This window comes from Sebastes fasciatus, chromosome 7, assembly GCF_043250625.1.
Source record: "Sebastes fasciatus isolate fSebFas1 chromosome 7, fSebFas1.pri, whole genome shotgun sequence".
Taxonomy (NCBI): Eukaryota; Metazoa; Chordata; class Actinopteri; order Perciformes; family Sebastidae; genus Sebastes; species Sebastes fasciatus.
Window position 1 is genome coordinate 15,208,415 of NC_133801.1, and position 22,386 is coordinate 15,230,800.

At 40.5% G+C, this 22,386-nt stretch overlaps 1 protein-coding gene across 3 annotated transcripts in view; it reads left to right on the forward strand.

Moving 5' to 3' along the window:
* Positions 1-22,386, forward strand: part of grm5b (glutamate receptor, metabotropic 5b) — an 84,581-nt gene that overhangs the window by 14,003 nt on the left and 48,192 nt on the right. For all 3 annotated transcript variants that reach the window (XM_074641852.1, XM_074641851.1, XM_074641854.1), the window contains exons 5-6: positions 9,886-9,960; positions 10,417-10,591. In XM_074641852.1, coding sequence (XP_074497953.1) covers positions 9,886-9,960; positions 10,417-10,591 — 250 coding nt within the window. The remainder of the gene's footprint in view (positions 1-9,885; positions 9,961-10,416; positions 10,592-22,386) is intronic.

Genomic DNA, 22,386 nt, shown 5'->3' on the forward strand with positions numbered 1-22,386 from the left:
TAGAAAATAATTTCAAGAGGAAAGAAAACATGATTGAAATCTTAAATTTTCTCTATTTGATATAGGCATGGAGATGTACTGCACAAACTCACTTACTCACCCTGAAGGTGGTATTGAAGTCAGTCAGTTGGTTTACTGGTGGGAGATAGTGTGACGGCTACATGAATTGGAGGACAATACAGTAACTGCATCTGTGTGTACACGTGTCCACTGAGAGAAGGCTTGTTGAACCTGAAGAGGGCGATAAACACAGACACACTCACGCACACACACGCACGCACGCACAAACGCACGCACACACACACACACACACACACACACACACACACACACACATACATCAAGGACTCCTGGCCTCTGGCCATGCCTGAGGGCATTATAACAGCATTTGAACTGAGGTATGAAGGGTAAGTGTGTGTGTGTTAACGTTGTGCATGCATGTGAGTATATACCACATCTAGATACTGAGTATGCATGAATGTGTGTGAGTGATTTGGGTGTAGTCAGTGACATTATTCTCAAATTAAAGAGAAATTCCAGTATGTTGTCAGCCTTGGTGTTTATACATGCACACATACTGTATACAAGTATATATACATACAGTATACACTAATATAAAGTATATAAGGAGAGAGATAAGGTTGAGGTTATATAACGCATAATCATAACATTGATTGATGTTAATTAAACCTTGCAGAGTTATATTAACATTTACTTAAATTCTTCCAATTGAAAATGCAAAGTGATGTATTTGCAGATGTTCAGACACATCTGTCTACATTTGTTAATGTAAATGATGGGTTACAGACAAATCACCCTGCATATCTGTAACAATATGGTGTCAGAAATAACATTTGTCTTTTGTGTGACATTCATTTTTGCCTTCATGTGAGCTCTCCATATGAGTGTGTATGTGTGTGTGTGTGTGTGAGCTTGCTGGTGTGCTGCTATTAATCATAACGGCAAGAAGACAGGGAGCGTGTATGTGTAAAGGCATTTGTGTTTGAGAGAGGGCCTGTGGTTGAGTGTGCAAATGTGTGTCTTAGTCAGGAAAGTATTGGTCTTTGTATTTCCTCAGACAAGCGGGTTTGACCTTGGAACTGGTCCTCAAGGTCGACTGCTGCCTTCTCAAACACAATCAGTCTCAAACACGGAGAGAGGGAGGGTGGCAGAGTGAAAACGGAAGGGATAGGACACAGAGAGAGAGATAAGGAAGGGAGGCAAAGGGATAGAGAGGGCATTGGAGGAATGAAGGGAGAGGACAACGAGAGGGAGGGGGGGTAGAGGGAGAGAGGGAAATGCAGGAGGAAGGGAGGAAATGAAGGGTTTATTGAGGGAAAAAGGAAGAAGGGGACAAGGGAGGAATAGAGAATGGGGAAAGCAATGATAATGGTGCCAGAAAACCACAGAAGACAGAGTACAAGGTGTGTGTGTGTGGCTGTGGAGTGCTTAGGATAGATAAGAGAGAGCGTACAGGAGCTGCAGATTGAGAAAGATTGTGAGTGTGTGTGTCTGTGTGTGTGTGTGGGGGGGGGGGGGGAAGTTTATGGAGACTCATTAATTCTCTGCATTAACATTTTGCATCTGGAGGCAAGAGACGATGGAAACTGATATGCAAAAACTGAATAATACATGTAGTATCAGCACAGTAATTACATTGGCGTAATGAAGTAATATTATAGGATAGGGGAATACCGTGAGTATTACTTTCTCATTGGGAGGTAGTATGTATCATACATGCCCAAATATATGCATGTAATGTGTGGATTTTACAACCGTTCTGTTCCATCAGTAATGCAAAGAAGTCTCTCTGGGCTAGTCGGGTATCATCAGTTCCTTCCGTCATTTTCGCACGATGACATCATCGTTTTTTTCCCAAGCTAAAGGGCACAGAAATTAGAGGTAAGACATAAAGAAATCAGACAAACCAGACACAAATGTAGATGGATAGTCATTATGCAGTGCAACATAGCAACTCAGATGAACTGTGTAACATAAATATAAAAGTATCAAGGGAATTGAAAGGTCAGTTGCATAAAATATATGTGTACAGGTATATAACAAAATATTACATTTTCATTGAGCTAAGTTCATCGGAAGATCGTCAGCAGAAACACTGACACCTATGCTTTAACAGACAGAGGAGAAGATGTAAATGAACAGTTCCTGGAATAAAAGGCCGTATCTTACACCCGGCGCAAAGCAGTGCACAGCGCGTCATTGCTAGTTTCAGACTGACGCAGTTGTCATTTTCACAGCCAGTGCCCACATTGTGTAAGCAAATGTACTTGGGGCCCATCTGTACACTCGTTGGTCTTAAAATGATGTGTGGTCAGACGCATTGTTGGCGCATTGCTATCTTGAGGCAGCAGAAAGCGATTGCGCCTTTGACTAACAAATAACTGGTCTAAAGTCTGGTGCAGTATTTTCCTGCTATTTAACGGGCGCATTAGTCAGATGGTAAGATGTGTCTACATAGGCGGGTTCACAACGCGCATACACTCTGCTTGTTACACACACGGTCACGCAGCAGTGCTCCTCCTCCGTTTAAATACAGTGTTGGTGCTAGAACTGGCGTGACCGCCGCGACCAGAGGATCACGATGCCCACCTCTGTGGTGTCTCCTCTCATCATCCCTCTGTGTGTGCAAGTGTAGGCATAGGCTACTTCAAAATTTGTGGGCCCCCTCCCCCTAAACGGCGGCGTTTTGAGGCTGATGGATCTGCGCGTTACGCACCGCCTCTCCGGCAGTGCCCGGCTGCAAGCCTGTGCGCAATGCATCTCCGGAGGATTCCGCTCAGCCGGTCCGAGCCCCTCCGTGGGTTGCATCGGAAAGCAATACAGTTTTCATTATTTATCAGTACATGTTCATCATATTTAGCCTAGTGCTTATTGAATTTCGCTCCCCCGTCTAAATAGGTTATCGCTGCATTTGCTCATATGCAGTCCAATGGAGTTGTTGATGAGGCAGATGATTGGGAGACGGCAGAGGCAGAGAGTCCGCTGGTCAATCACCACATACATCTGCTCGTGCACTTTCACGAGCAGCTCTGTTTCCTCAGTAGAAAAACGCTCGCTTCTCCAATTTTCCGAATCCCGCCTTTTAAATAGCAATGCGCCATTGTGCGGGCACACCTGACTTTTAAAGGGAATGGGAGATGACACTGATTGGTTTGATTCCTGTTATGCCCAAAACACACCTATGATTAGTAAAGAGACTAAATACAACCCTTTGGTCCCTTGCGCCTTACCTTGCACCCAGATTATGCGATGCTTAACTAGCAAAAGTGGAGCTGGACACACCCTAAATGCACTTGCACCATGCGCCACAGGTCGTTTAAATAGGGCCCAAAGTCTTTGTAGAGCACCTTGGGGAGACCAGCCTGTAGCTGAAGGTGCTCAATGTCTTCACTAGGCGCTGTGAAGGGGAAGGGAGGTGTTGTCCTTTGTCAGCACTCTCCACCATCATCCACTTCCATTATTGCTTGTATGTATGCACTATAGATAAAATGTGTGCATATTATGTTACAATATTGATCACACTCTGTTGTCAGTCTGATCATAAATAAAACTAATAATATTCCACACACATGGTTGCAATTGGGTTTCAGTGCTCATTTCTCTGATGAGAATCATTATCATGCTCCACCACTGTGTCGCTCTGTTCAATTCAATTCAGCTCAATGGGTTTTATTGACATGAAATGTGACATGTGTCACCCAGGCACGCTCCAACAGAAATTGATCAATCTCTCAATAAATCAAGATGTCAAACCCTCTCTCCACATCTTCCTCTCGTTCTCCTATTTGTCTGCATTGACTCCTCTCCACCTGCTCTGTTTTCTCTCTCTTTCTTTTCCCCGTCATCCCTCTCTGTCTCTCTCTGCCTCTGTAGCATGACATGCCCTGTGCCTATTTAACTACCACAGCCTTCACAGGATTGAGGAAGATGAGACTTGGACGGGTTGGGGAGGGTAGTGCAGAAAAAGGTATAATGAATGGGGAAGAGGAGAATGACGGAATATGCTCACATTTTTACCGTCGTCTCTGGCAGTGTTGCCTAAGGGTGAAGATTCAAAGTGGGTCATGGGCCAGATTCTGGTGGGTCCCCATATAACAAGAGCTCTTCTGTGTTTTAATGAGCCTGGGTCGCTAGGACTACATCTACTCAAATTGGCTCAGGCTCAGATTGCAGAACTCATGTTCTGGGAATCCATTTAATGGCTTCTGTTAAGATAGATGGATGGTTTGCCAGCCCTCTCGCTGCCCAGCTCAATCCACGATTTCTGTGAGGGAGTATTAAATAGAGATTTCCTATTGGCACAGATGTTAGTAAGGAAATTAAGGGGAAAAAATGTCTGAGCTGTTGCCATCTTAAAACCGGTTAAACACATTTACTGGAGAATATATATGCAGGGCAATTGTTTATTATATTGTGTAATTACCTGTACCTGTACAGGTACCTGAGCACTCGCATGCATCAGAGCAAACAGTGTGTACTGGTTGTGTGTTAGTTTCCCTGTATGTGTACAAGAATGTTTTCTGGGCACAGACAAGGTATATTTCTAGATCCAGAGTTTGCACAGTAGAACAAAAGCATGGTGCAAGTGGAGTTGGTTATGGTTATAATACTGCTCATACAGTATGCACCCTGTCTGTAGCCTGGAGCTATTTCCATCGCAAAAAAATGGGCTACCCGGGGCGCCCCAGTAGCTCACCTGGTAGAGCGGGCGCCCCATGTTTCGAGGCGGAGTTCTTACTGCAGCGGCTCAGCGTTTGAATCCGACCCCAGCCCTTTGCTGCCTGTCATTTCCTCTCTCTCCCCCTTTCATAACTATCACTGTCACTATCAAATAAAGCCCCCAAAAAAATCTTAAAAGAAAATTGGATAACTTCATGAAAATATATCCAACTGCTAATTTTAATGACTAAGGGTCTAAAAGTCACATTTTATATTTGATTAACTGTGCAGCCCTCATGGCCAGTGACCCCTTTAGGTCTTTCAGGTTTTCTCTCTCCTAATAACACTCATTAGTGGTGTGAACTGAGCTGCTAACTGGCATTGGAGGCCAGCAGGATCACTTGCAGGGCTAGAAAGAAAAAAATAAACATCATACAGGGATACATGTTAGAATAAACTAATTGGTGATTAAGACTACCACCTGTGAGAGTTTGCTGTCCCATCTGCAAGTTACGGAATAGATCACATTTAGGGCTGCACCATTAATCTAAATGTTATCGAAATCGCGATATGGCCTGGTGCAATTTTCAAATCGCAGGAGGGAAATATCTGTTGAAGGCGAAATGTGTGTCAAAATACCATTTTAAATTAAATATTGTGGTGCTGCAGAGATGTCCTGGCCTACACATCACATTCTACAGACTTAAAAAAACATTTTTGTTTGGTAAAGATCCTCGCAAAAATCACACCATAATCATTTTAACATGTTTTTCAATGAAAATGAAAAAAATGATCATTCCCTCTAATATCGCAATAGCAGTCAAAATAATATCAATTAAATAGTTTTTCAAAATCATGCAGCCCTAATCACATTAACTGATTTTATGGTCTATTTTTTTTTATTTAGGAATAATTAGTTTAATTTATGAAAAATTCATCTTTAACTATTCAGATAATCGTTTCATTTTGAAGTCTTTTTATCTGCTTTTTTCTGTGTTAAATATAATTTATCTTCATAGACTGTTGGTTGGAAAAGACAAGTAATTTGAAAACAACCATTTGAGCTTTAGGAAATAGTGATGGGCATTTTTCACTATTTACAGACATCTTTTAGACCAAACGATTAAAAATAATCAATAATGAAAATAATAGTCAATTGCAGCCCTAATTTTAGGTGACAACATTGCAAAGTATAACATGTCTGTCACTTATTTTACATTTACTTAATAATTCCCCAATAATGTGGACGGATACTGAAACAAATAACAGAGTTCATGAGTCTGTGCATATCTGTGTGCTGATGCATACTGTTATGTATTTGTGTTTATGTGTGTGATCTATTAGCCGTGTAATCTTGTTTAACTCCGTGTTTGACACCGTGTGAGTGTCAGTGAGCGTCTGCCCCAGGGTATTACTGTGTTTGACATTTAGCTGCACATAGTTGTACCACTCCAGATGTGATATGGGGTGGTGGGGGCATTGGAGAGAGAACAAGAAAACAAGAGGGATCGTGAGGAATAGGATGAGAGGGTAGGAGGATGCCCTTCACTTCCTAATGTTTACATTTTGACTGCATGTTGTTTTTCTCTATTTGAAGATGTGACCGGAGAGAACGAGGGTTGTAAAGAGGAAACGGGCAAGGAAGGGGAGAGAGGGGAAAGGGAGGGAACATGTAATTGCATGTAATAGACCTGATAAGAGTGACAAGAGGATGAGGGTGGTAATTGAGAAGGATGGAGGAAGGGTGAGAGGGAGAGGGGAGGGATGGAGAGAATGGGAGAAAAGACACAGAAGCACCTATCTCTGTAGCTTAAACTTGACTGCCTGATTGGCTGCTACGAGAAAGCGGGGGTAGAAGAAGCAAGTAGCTGGAGGAGGAGGAGACGGAGCTTCACGGAGGGCAAGCAGAAGACTCTTCAGCTTTGCATTTGATTGCATGTTGTAATTTATTGCAACATATCAAACGAATAACACGCTGTGGACGGGAGATCAAAGAAGAAGAGGGTAGAGGGGCATATATGTGAGGAGCACACAGTGAGAACGGATTTTTGTTCTTGCATGTTTTTCTGCAAATTTTTACTTAAAGCTGTTTTTGTTCTTTTTTTGTTTATCATTTAAATTCTAGATTTCAGTTTAGGGATTAAAGCGACACAGCTTTGTAGAGGAGACCAGCAAGAGGTAAAAGGGACAAAAGCACAAAGGGGGTATAAACAAAACCTAGAGAAGCTGTGAATGTGCGATCTCTGTGCTGGATGTCCCAGTTGGGTTTTATTTTCAGTGAGAGGTGATGAAACAAAGAAAGTCACCACATGTGAAGAGGGAGCTTGAGGTAAATAAACTTTATATGAGTTGTTTTGCTCCAAAATGTGATGGTCACCACGGGGCTACTAGTTGTGTGTAGGTGCACTTATGTGGAGTATGGCCAGTGTGAGTGGATGAAAGGTATAATTTAAGGCAATAGAGAGTAGGTGGGCAAAGGGAATTGAAGTAAGCAGAGGATGCATGTATCAAATGCAAGTTTTTGCAGGTTACCTTCTAGACATGACTCTGAGATTGAAGGAAGTGTAAGGTTTTATGTTCAGTTTCACTCTGCTTTGCATTTATGTATACTGTATTTGATCACAGTCCATGTCAAAGTTGATGAAGCCATTTGCTGATTAGTGACATAGATGACATAGTGAAGTGCTTGACATTTTCACTACACGATTACCGTGGCAAAAATAATTCACAATAACAATATTATTGCTAAACCTATAGCAAATTTGAAAAAAAAAAAAAAGAATGCTATCATTCAAATTCATCTTTAACTTTGCTTATTTTACATTATGTCTCTTTTTTGGCAAATGAATTACACACAAAATACAATTGTAGGGAGGTGGTTTAACCGGTTTAACCGGTTTAACGCGACACCCCTACTTGACATATGAGGTTAATATTTTTCAAATGAAGCGACAAATAGGTCTGCATGCCTTAATGTGTATGTGTGAATTACCCTCGAGGATTTCAATGTTGGAAAGTATCCTGTAAAATCAAGTTAATTTGGGGGGCAGTAGTGAGGAAGAGAGCATATTTGTATTTGTGTGAGAATTTGCTAGTAATTAGGGCTAAGCGATATGGAGAAAATCAAATATCACAATATCTTTGACCAAATACCTTGATATCAATAGTGCGTCAATATTGTAGACTCGACTATTGTTGCTTTCACAAAAATATTTACACAATGAGATTTTTGATAAATAATCATCAGTAATGTAGATATCATTAATATGTGGGTAACATAGAACAGTCTGGTAAGTTCAGAAAATTACATTACATTAAATTACAATCACATTACTGTAATGCAGCATTTAAAACCAGGAAAAGACACCACTTGCGCCATATTACGATATCCAAAATCTAAGATAATATCTAGTCTCATATCATATTGATATAAAATCTATATATTGCCCAGCCCTATGAGTAATGTAAAGTAGCATGGTGTACATGTGTGTTGAGAGGCAGATACGGGGTGATGAAGAGACACATGACAGGCTTACAGAGTGAGATACAGAGAGAGAGATATGTCTCGCACATAAATCCCTGTTGAGACCAGACTGAAGTAGGTTACAAGCTTTATCGATTTTGATGATGGTAACAGTATGAATGTGTGCGTGTGTGCATGAGTGTCAATGTGTGCAGGGGTAGGACGGCCTGTACCATCTGTCTCCCAGTCCTCTCACTGAGACACTAATTACAGGACTTTACACTTCGCTCCACCACACTCATCATTGGCCTGACTACGCACACACACACACACACACACACTGAGATGCAGCGGTCAGGGATTGTGGGACCTCTTCGACTTTCTGTGTACATTTTCCTCTCCATCCCTTTCCCCCTTTTCCTCTCTGTGTGCTCCCCTTTCCCGCCATGATTTCCTTTATGTCCGTCCTTCTCTCACTTCATTCGTATCACTTTTTCTCCTTTTGACCTCTTCTTTTTCCTCGTCAATTTAAGTAGAGCACAGATCAATGATACCTAATTAGACTGCATTCTGTTGTTGATAACATACTCCGTAAAGAAGGACGAAACATTAGAAGATGTGACAACCTCATTGAGTGAGAACAAAGAGAAACACTGGTAAAAAAAAGGGTGAGAAAGATAATTTAGATCTTTTCTTCAATCAACACAGAGAAGGGAAGAGATAAAAGGGAGAGGAAGAGAAATTAAAGAGGGGAATCCTATCATATTCTTTGCCAGTGTGTACAACCATTCATTAGCATAAATTCCAGGTCACCCACTTTCTCTGGCAAAGAAACGGGTGCCACAGTGGGGAGATGCTTTCTCTGACATAAATTTGAGCTTCCATGAGTAGAGCAGTAGCAGGCGAGTTACTGCAGTGGGCATGTTTTTTAAAAATCAGACAGGATCAGGTCTTTAACTGTCATCTTATCCACCAAAGTTTGACAATGTGTGATAGCTCATGTCCTCTTTTAGTTTGCACAAGTCAGTCGTAAATTGAATCAATAATCTTCATTGTCATTCTGTTCATCTTCCTATGTATATGCATGCAAGTATCTAGCAAACGCTAAGTGACTATCTTGGTTAGCAAGGTGCCTCTGTAAGTCACGTTAAGTGTGGTATTAATTAATATGCTAATTTTGGCTAGCGAAAAACATAATTCAAACAAAATGTACTTACTGGAAAAAATGAACAGCCGACTCCTTAGTGTCTTTTTGTACAACCGAACGCTGAACAACGCTATGGTAACGACGCCACGGTGGCGACCGCGATGGCCACTTGTCAATCACAAGGTAGCCACGCCCTAAAGCATACCCTGCTTTATGGTCTAGTTTACTCTAAATGGGACCATAATTTACTAAATGAACATCATGCTGTATTGAAGAAGACTTGAAACTAGAAATTGAGACCATAAACTCTTGTTCACAATGTTTACTAAGGTAATAAATCAGGTGAGAAGTAGGCTCATTTTCTCATAGACTTCTATACAATCAGACTTCTTTTTGCAACCAGAGGAGTCGCCCCCTGCTGGCTGTTAGAAAGAATGCAAGTTTAAGGCACTTTCACATTGGCTTCACTTTTCTATCTATCCATCTATCATCCATCCCTGTTTCTCTGCTTTTCTAACAGCTGTTGGAGTCATTTTAAAACAAAACTGAATTAATTAAATGCCCCCCATGCTTACCCTTTCTGTGGTTTTTCCAGGCAACTACGGTGAAAGTGGGATGGAAGCGTTCAAAGACATGGCAGCCAAGGAGGGAATCTGTATCGCCCACTCTGGTAAGATACTCAGGTCAAATTTGTAGTCAAGTAAGAAACTGCATTGAATTTCAGTGGGTGCATAGTTTGTGTAAGGGGTTTGTTTCACACAAACAGCAATAAGCAGCACTTGCATCTCATTACCTTTTTACATTTTGCCAAACAAGGACACCATGGTGTCAGCAGTTAAAATGTATTTACCTGCCGTCTCAGTTTACAGACATCTACTAAACAAGAAGACATACAGTATATTTAACAATAAAGACCAGCCTGTTGTTTTGTTTTAACCTTATGAAGACCCATTTTACACTGTGAGTGTCAGGTGGTTGACACTTTGGCACAATAAATAATGAAATAGAATAACAGTGTGACAAAAAAAAGAAACTCAAGACTTCATAACACATGAAGCAACAGAGATCCAAACATTTCGCATTCGTCACAGACCATGTTTGTCTTTGTGTGACATGTTTTCCCCAGGCAAAATCTGGAGCAACGCCGGAGAGCAGAGCTTTGATCGGCTGCTGGAGAGACTGAGGGGCCACCTGCCCAAGGCCAGGGTGGTGGCGTGTTTCTGTGAAGGCATGACTGTCCGCAACATCCTCATGGCCATGAGACGCCAGGGACTGGTAGGAGAGTTCCTACTCATCGGCAGGTCAGTAGAGCTACTAAGTTCAGTTTTGTAACGAGTGTGTTCTATGTTATATAGTCAGGTATATTCAAACTGTGTGACGCACTGAGGATTTCAGCCACGGGATGTTTTTGGGGTTCAGCTGGAGAGGTGTGGCTCTTTGCTCTTCTCTAAAATAACCCTCTTATGAGAGCCATCGATGCTGATAAACACAGAGCTACTATCATTAACATAAGAGCCCAACTGGTAAATACTGTATCTACTTCAAACTAATTCAACCCAGTTCTTTGCATATAATGTGCATTCAGCTGGTGATTATCAAACTTCAAAGTAACTTCAACCTGGTCTTGGACCAGCAGGGCTGGTTGCGTGCTCCCACATTTTTGAGGTATTCTACACACATCCCCAGATGATTGTGACTGACTTTGAAATTTGCCACAAAACATTTCCCGACTGAAAAATTGGCAAGTATTATTTGCTGATTTTGTAACATTTTTTTTATTTTTTATTACTGATTAAGCAAATGACTGTTAAGCCTAATAGACCAATCACTGCAATTAGCTGAGCCGAGTCAGACAGATTCAGTCTTTTCTTCTTTTGTAATCAGTTTACTTTCTGGTTTGTTTATTTCATAAATGTGCATTGATTTATTTTGATGTTAGTGGAGGATGTCATTCATTCAGTGGAGGCAGAAACTCTTGTATACAGTAGTTGACATTACCACTAAGCAACAAGTAAAGTTTGATCTGTGGTTGGTAAACCAGATAATTTCTAACTCTTGTTTGAGTTTGATTTGTTTTAAACACTCCTCAGAGTTAACTCAAAGTAAATTGAATTAAGCCTAGTCCACACATACACAGGTATTTTTTGAAACGGCATTTTTCCTCCTTTGTTCTAAAAAAAAATTCCATCCACACCAGTACGGTTTCAAGTAGCAGTGACCTCCGTAGCACATTCTGACTCATCTGTTCATCAATGTACGTAGATGATGAGTAGCTGTACAAAAAGTCCTGCTGGCAGGTTATTTGGCCACGTCCACCATTCATGGATGTATTTATGTCGCCTCATTAGTGATGCCTCGCAAAAGAAACGGTACACACTCTGACGTTGCAAGTCAAAAACTTGTTTTCCACTGGAAACAGAGTTTTTGAACATCTTCACCCTGGCCGGGGTTTTACCAAAGCTCTGTTTTCAGTGACCTAAAACGCCGTGTGGGTGTGGACTAAAGCTCAAAACACATCTACGTTCACAACAATACGTATGTGCACGTAGATTTTTGCCATGCCTCTTTAAAATGGTGGAGCAGTAGTCATTGTATCACAGACATAGAGAAGCCTACTGAATGGTGTTAAATACCCAAATAGACTGTACATCCAAACCGTACAGCAAGAGACACTGTAACCCTTTATACATTCACAAAAACACACACGAACACGCATGCTGTTTTGAATTTCGGAGGTGGATTTCACATTAGGCTTTGTTCTCACTTAGATGAATTCCTCCTACAATTCACTTGCAAAAATAACCTTCGAAATGGGCTGTTTTTAATCTACATCTGTGCATGTGTGTGTGTGTGTGTGTGTGTGTGCGTGCAAGTATGCATGTGTGCAAGTATGCATGTGTGTATATGAAAGGTTCTTCTTAGCCCTTTGGTTGCCATGCCAACTGTGTAATAAACACAAGATGAATAATAATTTTAGCACCTATCCCAGCCAATATGCAGAGAACAAAAAAGCCTTTGAATAGATTGGAACCATTATCATGTGTTTACCATTAAAATGCCACAAATGTAATTCCATTTAATTCTATTCTCCTGCAGTGATCTGCGCTGTGTAACTAAATCGTAGCAAGGCATCATTTTTGTTCTCATCGCCACCATGATGCTCATAATCATCACGCTCATCTTACTCATCATCATCACCTTCATCTACATCATCCTCGCCGTCGTCATCACGCTGAGAGTGAGGTAAAGTATTAAACCATACTAAACATGCTGTATATCCTGTTAATTGGGTTAGCCTTGCCATTATAGATGGAAGTGGAAGGAAAGAGAGAGAGATAAATATCCTGTCCTGTGAGTTGTTTTTAAGTTGTGACTATTTACAGAGAGGTATTATATACAGAGGGTTTGATGGATAGTGTCAGTTCAACACATCTGTTTTGAATGGTGGCCCAAAGCTACAAAACCGAGGAGAAGCCCACAACAGTGCTCTCGCCTCCTCTAACAATAACTGTGAATGTGCCTTTTAGCAAAACCCTTAACCTCCAACTTGTCCAGTGGAGCTGCTCCCAAAGCAAGCTCCCAAATGTGAATACGTGTAAGTGGATAAAAGAAAAACAACACTGTCCTTCTCAGTAGAGCTGAACAATTCAAATATAGTATGCAATTTGCAATTTTTAAGTTGCAAAAGCTGCAATTTAAAAAAAATAAAAAAAATTGTTTGTAGTATGCAAATGAGAGAGATGAAGAAAACAACTTGTAAAATGCCACGCGCAAACTTGTCATCGTGCTAATAGTGTGTGGTCGAGCGAGAGAAAGAGAGAGAGAGAGACGGTGGTCGCGCTTAAAACAGACGGGTGATTGCGATCGGTGCAGTAAAGTTGTCAAGTGGTAGTAAATGTACAGTGTAGGTTTCAGCGTGTCCATGAATAAATGCAGCAGCTCCTCAAGACCCAAGTGAAGTTCCTGTGTCTTGCTTCCCGACTGCTGGGTAATGTGAAGGATGTTTGCCCTGAAGCAGGAACGGTTCAACGAGGCTATGAGTTATCTAAATATTGGCAGAACCATAGTCAGTGTGCACTTTAGTTTGTGTGATTTGTTACTGTAACTGATTCATATATTAATGTTCACACCAGCCCTGTTGTTCTGCAGTGCTTTGTTGATCTTTCTGCAGATTTAATTTAAGTCATGATGATTATCTTACATGTTTACAATGCTCGAAGTTACAAGTGATAATATTCTACTGTGATTGAAGGTTTTTACAATTCAATAGCTAAATATGTTATTCATATCATGCATCAATTCATTTCATTTCATCATAACACATAGGCCTGGCCTACATGAAAGAGCAGTCTACGTCTAGTCTATGTTCACTGTATACAGTGTCGTGTTGGTCATACTATAGAAGGATTTATTGCTTGTGTATAGTGAATAATACAGAAGATAAGGAACTATTGCATACTAAAGTGCAATTACATTATTTTTTTCCATATCGTTCAGCCCTAATTCTCAGTCAGAGTTGGGGGGTGCTGCACAAACCCGTCGTTTGTTTCTTTCCAATAAACCCAGTTTGTGGTTTTGGCGAGTTGGAAGCCATTGATGGTTCTCATCCTTGTTGCTGGTTTGTCAATGTATCTTTTATTGGTTATTCAGAGCATCTGCATGAAGGAGATATAGCGGGTATATATCCTCCCTCACATTACACTCTTTTGGTGAAGCTTATTGATGTCAGTTAAAAGAGAAGCAGCTGGCAAATGGCTGTCTAACTTTTCTCCAGTGAAATTAGCAGTGACAACCATGCCTAACCTCCTAATTTTCCCGAGAGATTCCAGTTTTTCATTGCCCTCTCCCGGTTTCCTCCCGGGGTCACAATTCTCCTGTGTTTCTCCTGATTTATGACAAATTTTCACACTCTTTTTCCTTCTTGTTATCTTAACCTGTTTCTGGCACTGTACAGTGTCTATGAGCTCTACTGTTTCCACCCGGACGACAATAGAGCTACACCAAATGTCGTTTCCCAGTGGAAGAGAGCAGTCTATGCTCGCGACACAGCGCAGTTTGAGCTCATGTTTGAGTTGCGCTTGCTGCTGGGTTCAGTGCACATCACAGCGTGCAGCGCCAGAAATCGAGCTTTGATGGACGTAGCGAAAAGCCGTCATGCAGTGACGCAAGCCATTGGAAATAATGGGTTTCAGAGCGCAGTGGTGCCGTTGTCGCGTTGTGTCTGAAAGGGCCTTCAGTGAGTGAGAGACGGAGAAAGAAATTGGGAGTACTATCTGAAAGAAATACTCAAGCAGGGGCAAAAAATTAAAAAAAACTGATGAATATTAGTGTATGCCAGAGATTCACTCAAGTTTACACCAGAGGGACAAATTATTCAGTTTTCTTTCCTGCGAATTAAAGGTAAAATTAAAAGTTTAACATAAAAATGATGTTGCAACGTACTTATTAATTTGTTATTTTCATTCGTTTAAAGTCACCACAATGCAGGAAACAAAGTCTCTGAAACTCAATTTTTTCTGGGGGAAAACCCTTAGACCCCCACTTTTTTTTTTAAATCCTCCCTATTTCTTAAAGTCTCAAGGTTTCCAAGTATGGTGACAACGACTGCAGGTCACAGGGAATTGGACCTCCCAATTAGGAAGAAAAAAGGGAAAACATTCTTGGATAAATAAATATGAATAATAGATGCAAAAGAAAGATGAATAGACCACTTATGGTACACCACATTGGCCTTGAAATTTGGCGCATTTAACAACAACAACAACAACAACAACAACAACAACAACAACAACAACAACCAAATAAAGTGTTATTTGATATTAAATCTGACACATTATCCTGGAATTTTAGCTTACATAACCTGTTGCCAAATTAAATCAATGGATTCCAACAGTTTCCTTAAATTATGCAACACCATCTTGATGCCATTTCAGACTGAATGGTCACTTGTCAAATGAGAATTTGTTGATCTAAGTGAAAAAGCATTTAAAACAGCTCAAGCTCTCACATTATCATTGGCTCTCCAAGAAAATAGTTTTCCATGGTTGAATATAGAAGCTAATAGCCTGTTAAAATTGCAGTACAGTATATCTTGTAGTCGTTTGTCTCCGGCCAGTCTGTCTTGATTAGGTCGGTTAATTGAATCTCAGCCTTCGTTAGCATCCGTATCATAAACGGACTGTAGTTGTAAATTGCCGATGGTCACGGGTGGATGCTCTGCTCACTGGAGGTCAGTGAAAGGAACTTCTGATTAGCCCAGTTGGGCAGACACCCGTTTAACACCAGGATAATTACATTACCACAAGAGCACACATGAGATTATTCAGTTACCTAGGGCAGATAAGCATGGTCATTAATAGACCAGACCACAAGATCTCCAGATTGCATGTTTACTGTTGATGGGCTGGATGTGGTTTAATAATTTAAGATGAATGTTTGAATCCTGTCTGACTGTATTATCGCCGCTAACATTGCCTAGATGTGATATGTCAGTCTTGAAATTGATCTTGTGGCTTTTTTTGAATTGGTGGAGTCACTCTCTGATGAATCTTTAGTGTGTTATCACCATCCTGTCATAGTGAGCTCATTTTGAGAAACACACTACTGTTCCACTTTCCTGATAAGTTTAATGATAAGAAACATTATTGTAGACATTGGTAGCAACTTTTTGCCTTTTCCACCTTCTCCTACATAACAAAGTATCTACGCTATATGCCATTTTGAAATTTCGATAAAAACAATGCAGTGACATTGCACTTTTAATGAACCGATCAATTCAACAAGTTTGTTCAGTTAATGGATTTTTTACAGGCTTAGTGCAATTTTATTTACGAGTAACGCCTAGTTCACACTCCCGGTGAAAGATGTTGTAGTGTGACCTCCTGTCGCCGGTCAGTCATGTAGTGTGAAAACCAAGACGACTTCAAGTCTCCCGATTACAAGACAGCAAGTTGTGTAGTGTGAACAGTTCAACGATGTGACGACTTTAAAAGTTGTGTTGTGTGAACTTGGCTTAAAGTATATGGGCCCACAATTGAGAGGAGTGATAATGACATTGACATAATACTCCATTAACATTAGCATAATGTATAAACCCATGATTATTTAGTGCAGTGAAGGCTTTAGAATGACATCATCAAGAATACTGCCAATACTGGTTATTTACATGAAATTGCCCTTTAAGTTTTGTTGATTTTAAAAAGCCTCAGCAGGCACTCAGTTTCACTGTTTCTGGTTTTAGTTTTGTATGTTATTTATGTCTAAAACCCCACATCAGGTCCTGGGGCTAACTACCACATCACAAGAAAACTATGACATACACACACACACACACACACACACACACACACACACACACACACACACACACACACACACACACACACACACACACATACACATACACATACACATACACACATAGTCTGGATTTGGAGCCTGAGTGTATTGATTGCTTCTGTCCTATAATTCCTCATGGTGCCAACAGGCTACAGACCCATTAATGAATAGCTTGGCTGAGATAGATATCTAGCCACATGGGACGCACAAACATCCTCCCCCCTCCCACACACACACACTTACACATAAACACACACTTACGGGCACAAATTAAAATGCGCTCATGTTATTAGTTTCTCCCTAAATCGACTTAATAACCTCTTTTATCTGTCTTCAATTGAATCATCGTCTCCTTTCTCAAATTCAAATGAGGTCGTATCAATGACACTTGTTTCAGCCGCCCGCCACTTGTAAAAATTGCATTTACTCCTGCCCTATTTTGCAGCCAGCCCCCCGAAATACATATTTTATTAGTCCAAAACACAGTTTTTTTTTGATGATGCCCCTTTGGCACGGCCCTGCAGCAAATTTGGAGCAATGCTGTCTGACATATTACAGAAAGATTGCAGATTGTGTGTGTTTGTGTGTATACCAGACAATCTACAGCAGTGGTCCCCAATCTATTTTCCTTGAAACCCCCCCTACTTGTATCTGAGAAAAACTGAGCCCCTCCGATGTCATCACCCTAAAAAACAATTACAAATCCTTGAACAAAATCCTCAATTTCAATAAAGCAATTCAGTGTATTAAATGGGTTAGTCTTTTTTTTTTTTTTTTATCAAATCAACTTTCTTTAATGAATAGAACTTGTCAGTTTCGTCAACTTAAATAAAGTGATGACGTCTTGATGGATTCGCCAAGTGAGTGCAGATACATAATATAATTTTGTTTTGTAAATTACTAAATTAATTTACCATATATGAGCGTTGGAGCCAAAATAGATCTTTTGTTATTGTGGTTTAATAAATTTAATTTATGTTGCTGTTAGATTATGCTAGACTGCCTTGTTAATACAGGTGCATGCCTCCCTTTGGGTGAGTCAAGTGGCAGAGCAAATCGTTTTTTGATTTGTGTGAAGTGAAAATGTTGTTTTTGAAAGGCTAAATGCCAACAAATATGGATAGAAGCAGATTATTTCGTTAGATTTTGCTACCAAGTAGCAAAAAATATATCTTTTAAAATAATTTTATATGCAGACTTACAAGCGTATAAATTATCCAGTAAGTGTGTTATTATGATTTTAGTTATACATGAGCAAACCTAAGTTTGACAACCTCAGAGCAGACAAATCCTGGCGCATCCCTGTGATCTTTGGACCCCAGGTTGGGAACCATTGATCTACAGTGTGTGTTAGTTTGTGGAGTGAATATATAGATGTGTGACTCGTGGTAGGCACCAGGACTTTAAGATGGTATTTACCTTCTTGTATGCACACATGCTCACACAAAATGCATTGACGCACTGTCCCTCCCTGTAATAAATGTCCATCCAGACCATTCAGGGCAGGCAGTGATAATAGCTATGACTTATCATATGGTTGACTTCACAGCAGAACAGCTTCTCTGTATTTTATGGTCAGTCATTTCAGTTTGAAATATGTTTCCCTCCCAAGCACTGCTTTGGCCTTTTACCTGTTATTGCATATCTACTCCACCAGTGCTATTTTTAAATGGCTGTATTTTCTCATTTGCAGCTGTTTTGCGGCAACAGATTTCAGGGAAACATTCTCTGTGCTGTTTATGTCTTTGATCAGGGGATTAAAAAAACAGCTAAAACACTGGTTAAAAAGTACAAATACAAATTATATAACTACGTAATAGGTTAAAACCAATGAATGATGCAAGTTTGCAACCTTACAGTTCAAGCAGTGCAGTTGCATTTCCATGGCAGCCAATATGTAACCACTGCTGGATCCTCTGTGTTTTCATAAGAGGCAGATATTCAGACTGCGCTGATACTGTTGAATGAATTGAATTGAAAGAGAATAGTTTGAATCAAAAGTAAAAAAAACAGACCCTCCCTGGAGATCATCCAGCTCAAGTCTGCACCCCTTCTGCCTGCTGTTGCCATGGAAATATCCCCTACCATATTTGGATGAATCCGGCATAGCAGCTGGGGCGATATGCGGCGCATGCGCATGTGTTTATGTGAATAGCTATGTGCATGCGTGGGTGCATCTATAGATGCGTGTGTTAGTCAGGAAATGTGTACTGTATATGTACTGTCATATGGAGAGTGACATTCAGCGCTGTTAGAAGAGGGCGTTACTGATAATGCTAATGGCCATTTCAGTGAAATTCAGATCAGAGCCTGAACATTTCTGTGCTGATATTCTACGACCCCGTTGCCCTCTCATCTCTCATAACTCCCTTGTTTTGTCACATTTCTCATCTTTGTCAGACTCTCCCTCATTATTAATCATCTTTTTTTCCTTATCAGTCCGTTCCTTTTGTTTCCCCTCAATTCTTTATCTCTCTCTGTCACTGTGTCCCTCTCTGGATCCAGCTGCTTGCATTTTGTCAGAGTGCAGGAGTGTGATGTATGCAAACTGAGACCCTGAACTGATCGTTTAACAGAGGTCAGATCCCCGCAGAGTCCCACTTCACACCACAGCTGTCTGTTAAAGGCCGCTCTTCGTCCTCGTGGTTTTAAATTGAGAGACATTTGAGAGGTCAAACGGCATCTTGTGGCAAAACACCTGAGAGGTCTCAAATCTGCCAGTCTTTAAAATCGATTTATAGTGGATCGCACACCTGCAATGGCAGTGAGAGGAGATCAAAGACGTGCTGCAAACAGAGCGAGGAGGAGGGGGGGAGGAAAGATGCAGGAAGGCGAGGAATGGGAAAGAGGGGAGAAGATGATTGAGACATTAGCAGTTGAGGGCAGAGCGGAGAAGAAAGGTAGTGTGTGTGTGTGTGTGTGTGATTATGCCATTCAAATATCATAGTAATAAAAGATTTTGTGTAGCAAAACGCTCACAGTAGGAGGGTAATTTACACGTCACCGCCACACACACATTTACACGGCCACACATTAACACACACACACAGGTGCTGATACACACACTCACACATACTGTACATGCACTCACAAACAAGGTCTGTATTCCAGTCTGCGATGTAGTATGAAGCTGTGCGGTGTCTGTTAGTATCGTGTTAATTTACTCCTTGATTAAAACAAGAGCTGCTTCGTGTCATTTAATTGGTGAACCGATGGAAATTAATTCTGCTCTTTCTTTTCATAACTTTGCAATAAAAGACCGCAAGTAATTAAACACAGGGGAATATGTAGGAAGGAATGATGGATGGAGACGGAGGAGATTAATAGAAGTTTGTTTTTCATGTGTATTAGTACACGTGTGTGTGATTATACATTGTCACGATGTTTGTGAGTTTGTGCGTCTCGGGTATACACGTGTGAGACACCGTGCACGTGTGCAGCTGTACGTGAGTGACTGTTCCTGTTTAAGTGTCGTGAGCGAGCGCTCTCCCATGTGGTGCGGTCTCATCTGTAAAGGTTGTGAGATCAATACATGGTCTGTGGCTTTGTGGCTTCTCTCTGGAGGTCCACTGCGGGACACATTTCTACTCAACACACATATTGCATGTTCTCGACATTGTTGCTGAAATGTGAGTAAAGAGCGGAAATGTGTTTAAATTTGGTTTAAAAATGTGATGTTAAAAATCTGGGCTAATGGCTCAAATCTTGTTCCCAATAGTCTGAACAGGGGCATCTAGCTTTGGGACTGAACAAATCTGTGTCTCTTTGGGGAATGTTTGGATTTTTGGAAGCCTTATCACTAATCCACCCAGCACTTATATTTTCCACCAAAAGATTTCTATTACTTAGGGAGCGATGAATGAGCCCATGTGTCCATCTGTCTTTCAAATGTGATATTTTTGGGCGAATTCTCAGATTCCTGTGGGCTGACTTCGCAGAAAATACTGATGGCTGATCTTTAGTGAGTCAAAGTTCTGGTGTCATGAAGGATGGCCTCTATTTCATTAGCTTCTGTAACTCAGTCCAATCTCTCATACAATCACTTTGTCAGCATACAAAAAACTACAGCACAGGTGTTTACATTAGTCTCTTCTTAAGTCATTTTTCCAACTTTGTAGCTGTAATCTCTACATCTCTCTGTGCTGCTGTTATTACAGACATGTCTGAACTAGCCGCAACCCCTCGACTCGGACATGGACCGACTTCGTCTGTTGAGTTGTGATGTTTAATCCGCGATGGTTTTGGGTTTATGGGAAATGGTGTTTGTTGAGGAAATTTTAGATAAACAGTGATATTACGGTAGTTTGTTTTTTATAAATATCATCTTTATCTACACATACGGAGTAAACCACAGACATACTGTTGAGTATGGCTCTTTTCCAAGGCTGGATTTTTATTTATTTGTGTTATTATGCTTTTTACTTCTGGATCAAAAGTTGGAGGGATGATTCTCTTTGGCTTTTTGTTACAACTTGAAGGGGTTGATTTATGGCCATTTTGGTTTGTGGTGTGGATTGTGTGTGCAGCAGAAGCTCCTCAGAGGGTCTGCACCAAGCTCTGTGGCTGTCAGTAGGAAAAGTGTTCATGTTATGCAGACAGCACAATTAATGGTGAAGATCATTTGAAGATGTGATGCACATCATGTCACTGTTTTGTCCAAATCATTTTCCATGATGTCCATGTTCTTTTAATCAATTTGTTGTTGAACCTTTGACTCCAGACCTCGGTTTTCTTCTTCCAGATCTTCTATGTTTGTCCTTGTTTTTATTGAGTCTGTTAGCAGAAATTCACACTTACATGAATACATAATTACAAAATGGATTGTCTTTTATTTTTATGATGTGTGCACAAAACTTGCAGACTAAGTGAACTCCACCAGGACAGTTTTTAACATTAAGTTAATGCCAACCAAAAAAAACAGACCTTTAAAAAATACAAAAAACTTTATATCAAATTAAATAAAACAACTCGGTAGTTATTTGACAAATATGCACATTTCTACCAAAGTGTCAGAAAAGGGGGCATCACCTTTCATTGTATTTGATATTTTAGTTTTTTGTCATTGTTATTGACATTCGTTTGTTGTACAACATGAAGCCTTTTTTCTGTAAATTTGACAAAGGAAGGATTTCATGACGTAAAGTTCCTTGGATCTCTTTCTTACTTGGTGTCAAAAGTGTCAACCACATATGAAAGAACTCAGCGGGTTTACGTCTTCACATTTTAAACCCCAATGAAACTCTACCTTGACTTTTATTTTCTGTTGTCAGTTTGGGTGAAGTCTTCTAAGACAGCCGATCAAAAGGCTGCTGAACTGAAACTATCCAATATCAAAGAATTCTTTATTCAGCTCACAGGTTTTTCTCTCTGTCTCCGTCTCGGTCTCTCCGTCAGTATTTGTTTCTATCTTTTGCCCCTCTGTCTCCTCTTTCTCCTGCTGCTCCTGTCTTTTTGACATTTTACCTCCCTCTCTTCCTGTTTCTTCTTTCCTTTGACCAGAAAGGAAACCACGAAAAGCATTGTTTCCTTTCTCGTCTCTGTGTTTAACTTGTCTGCTCATGAATGTTTATTAGAGTTGTGTGGGAAGACTTACAGTGATATCCAGGACAACAGCTTTCCTGTTTTTCTTTTTCTTTGGACAGAATCCCTTTATTCAGTAACACAAGACTTTTATTTTGAAATATTTGCAGGACAGTGTTGGGGAAAATGCATACCCTCCGCACAATCCAAAAAGTCTCTCAATCAACTATTTTAAAAG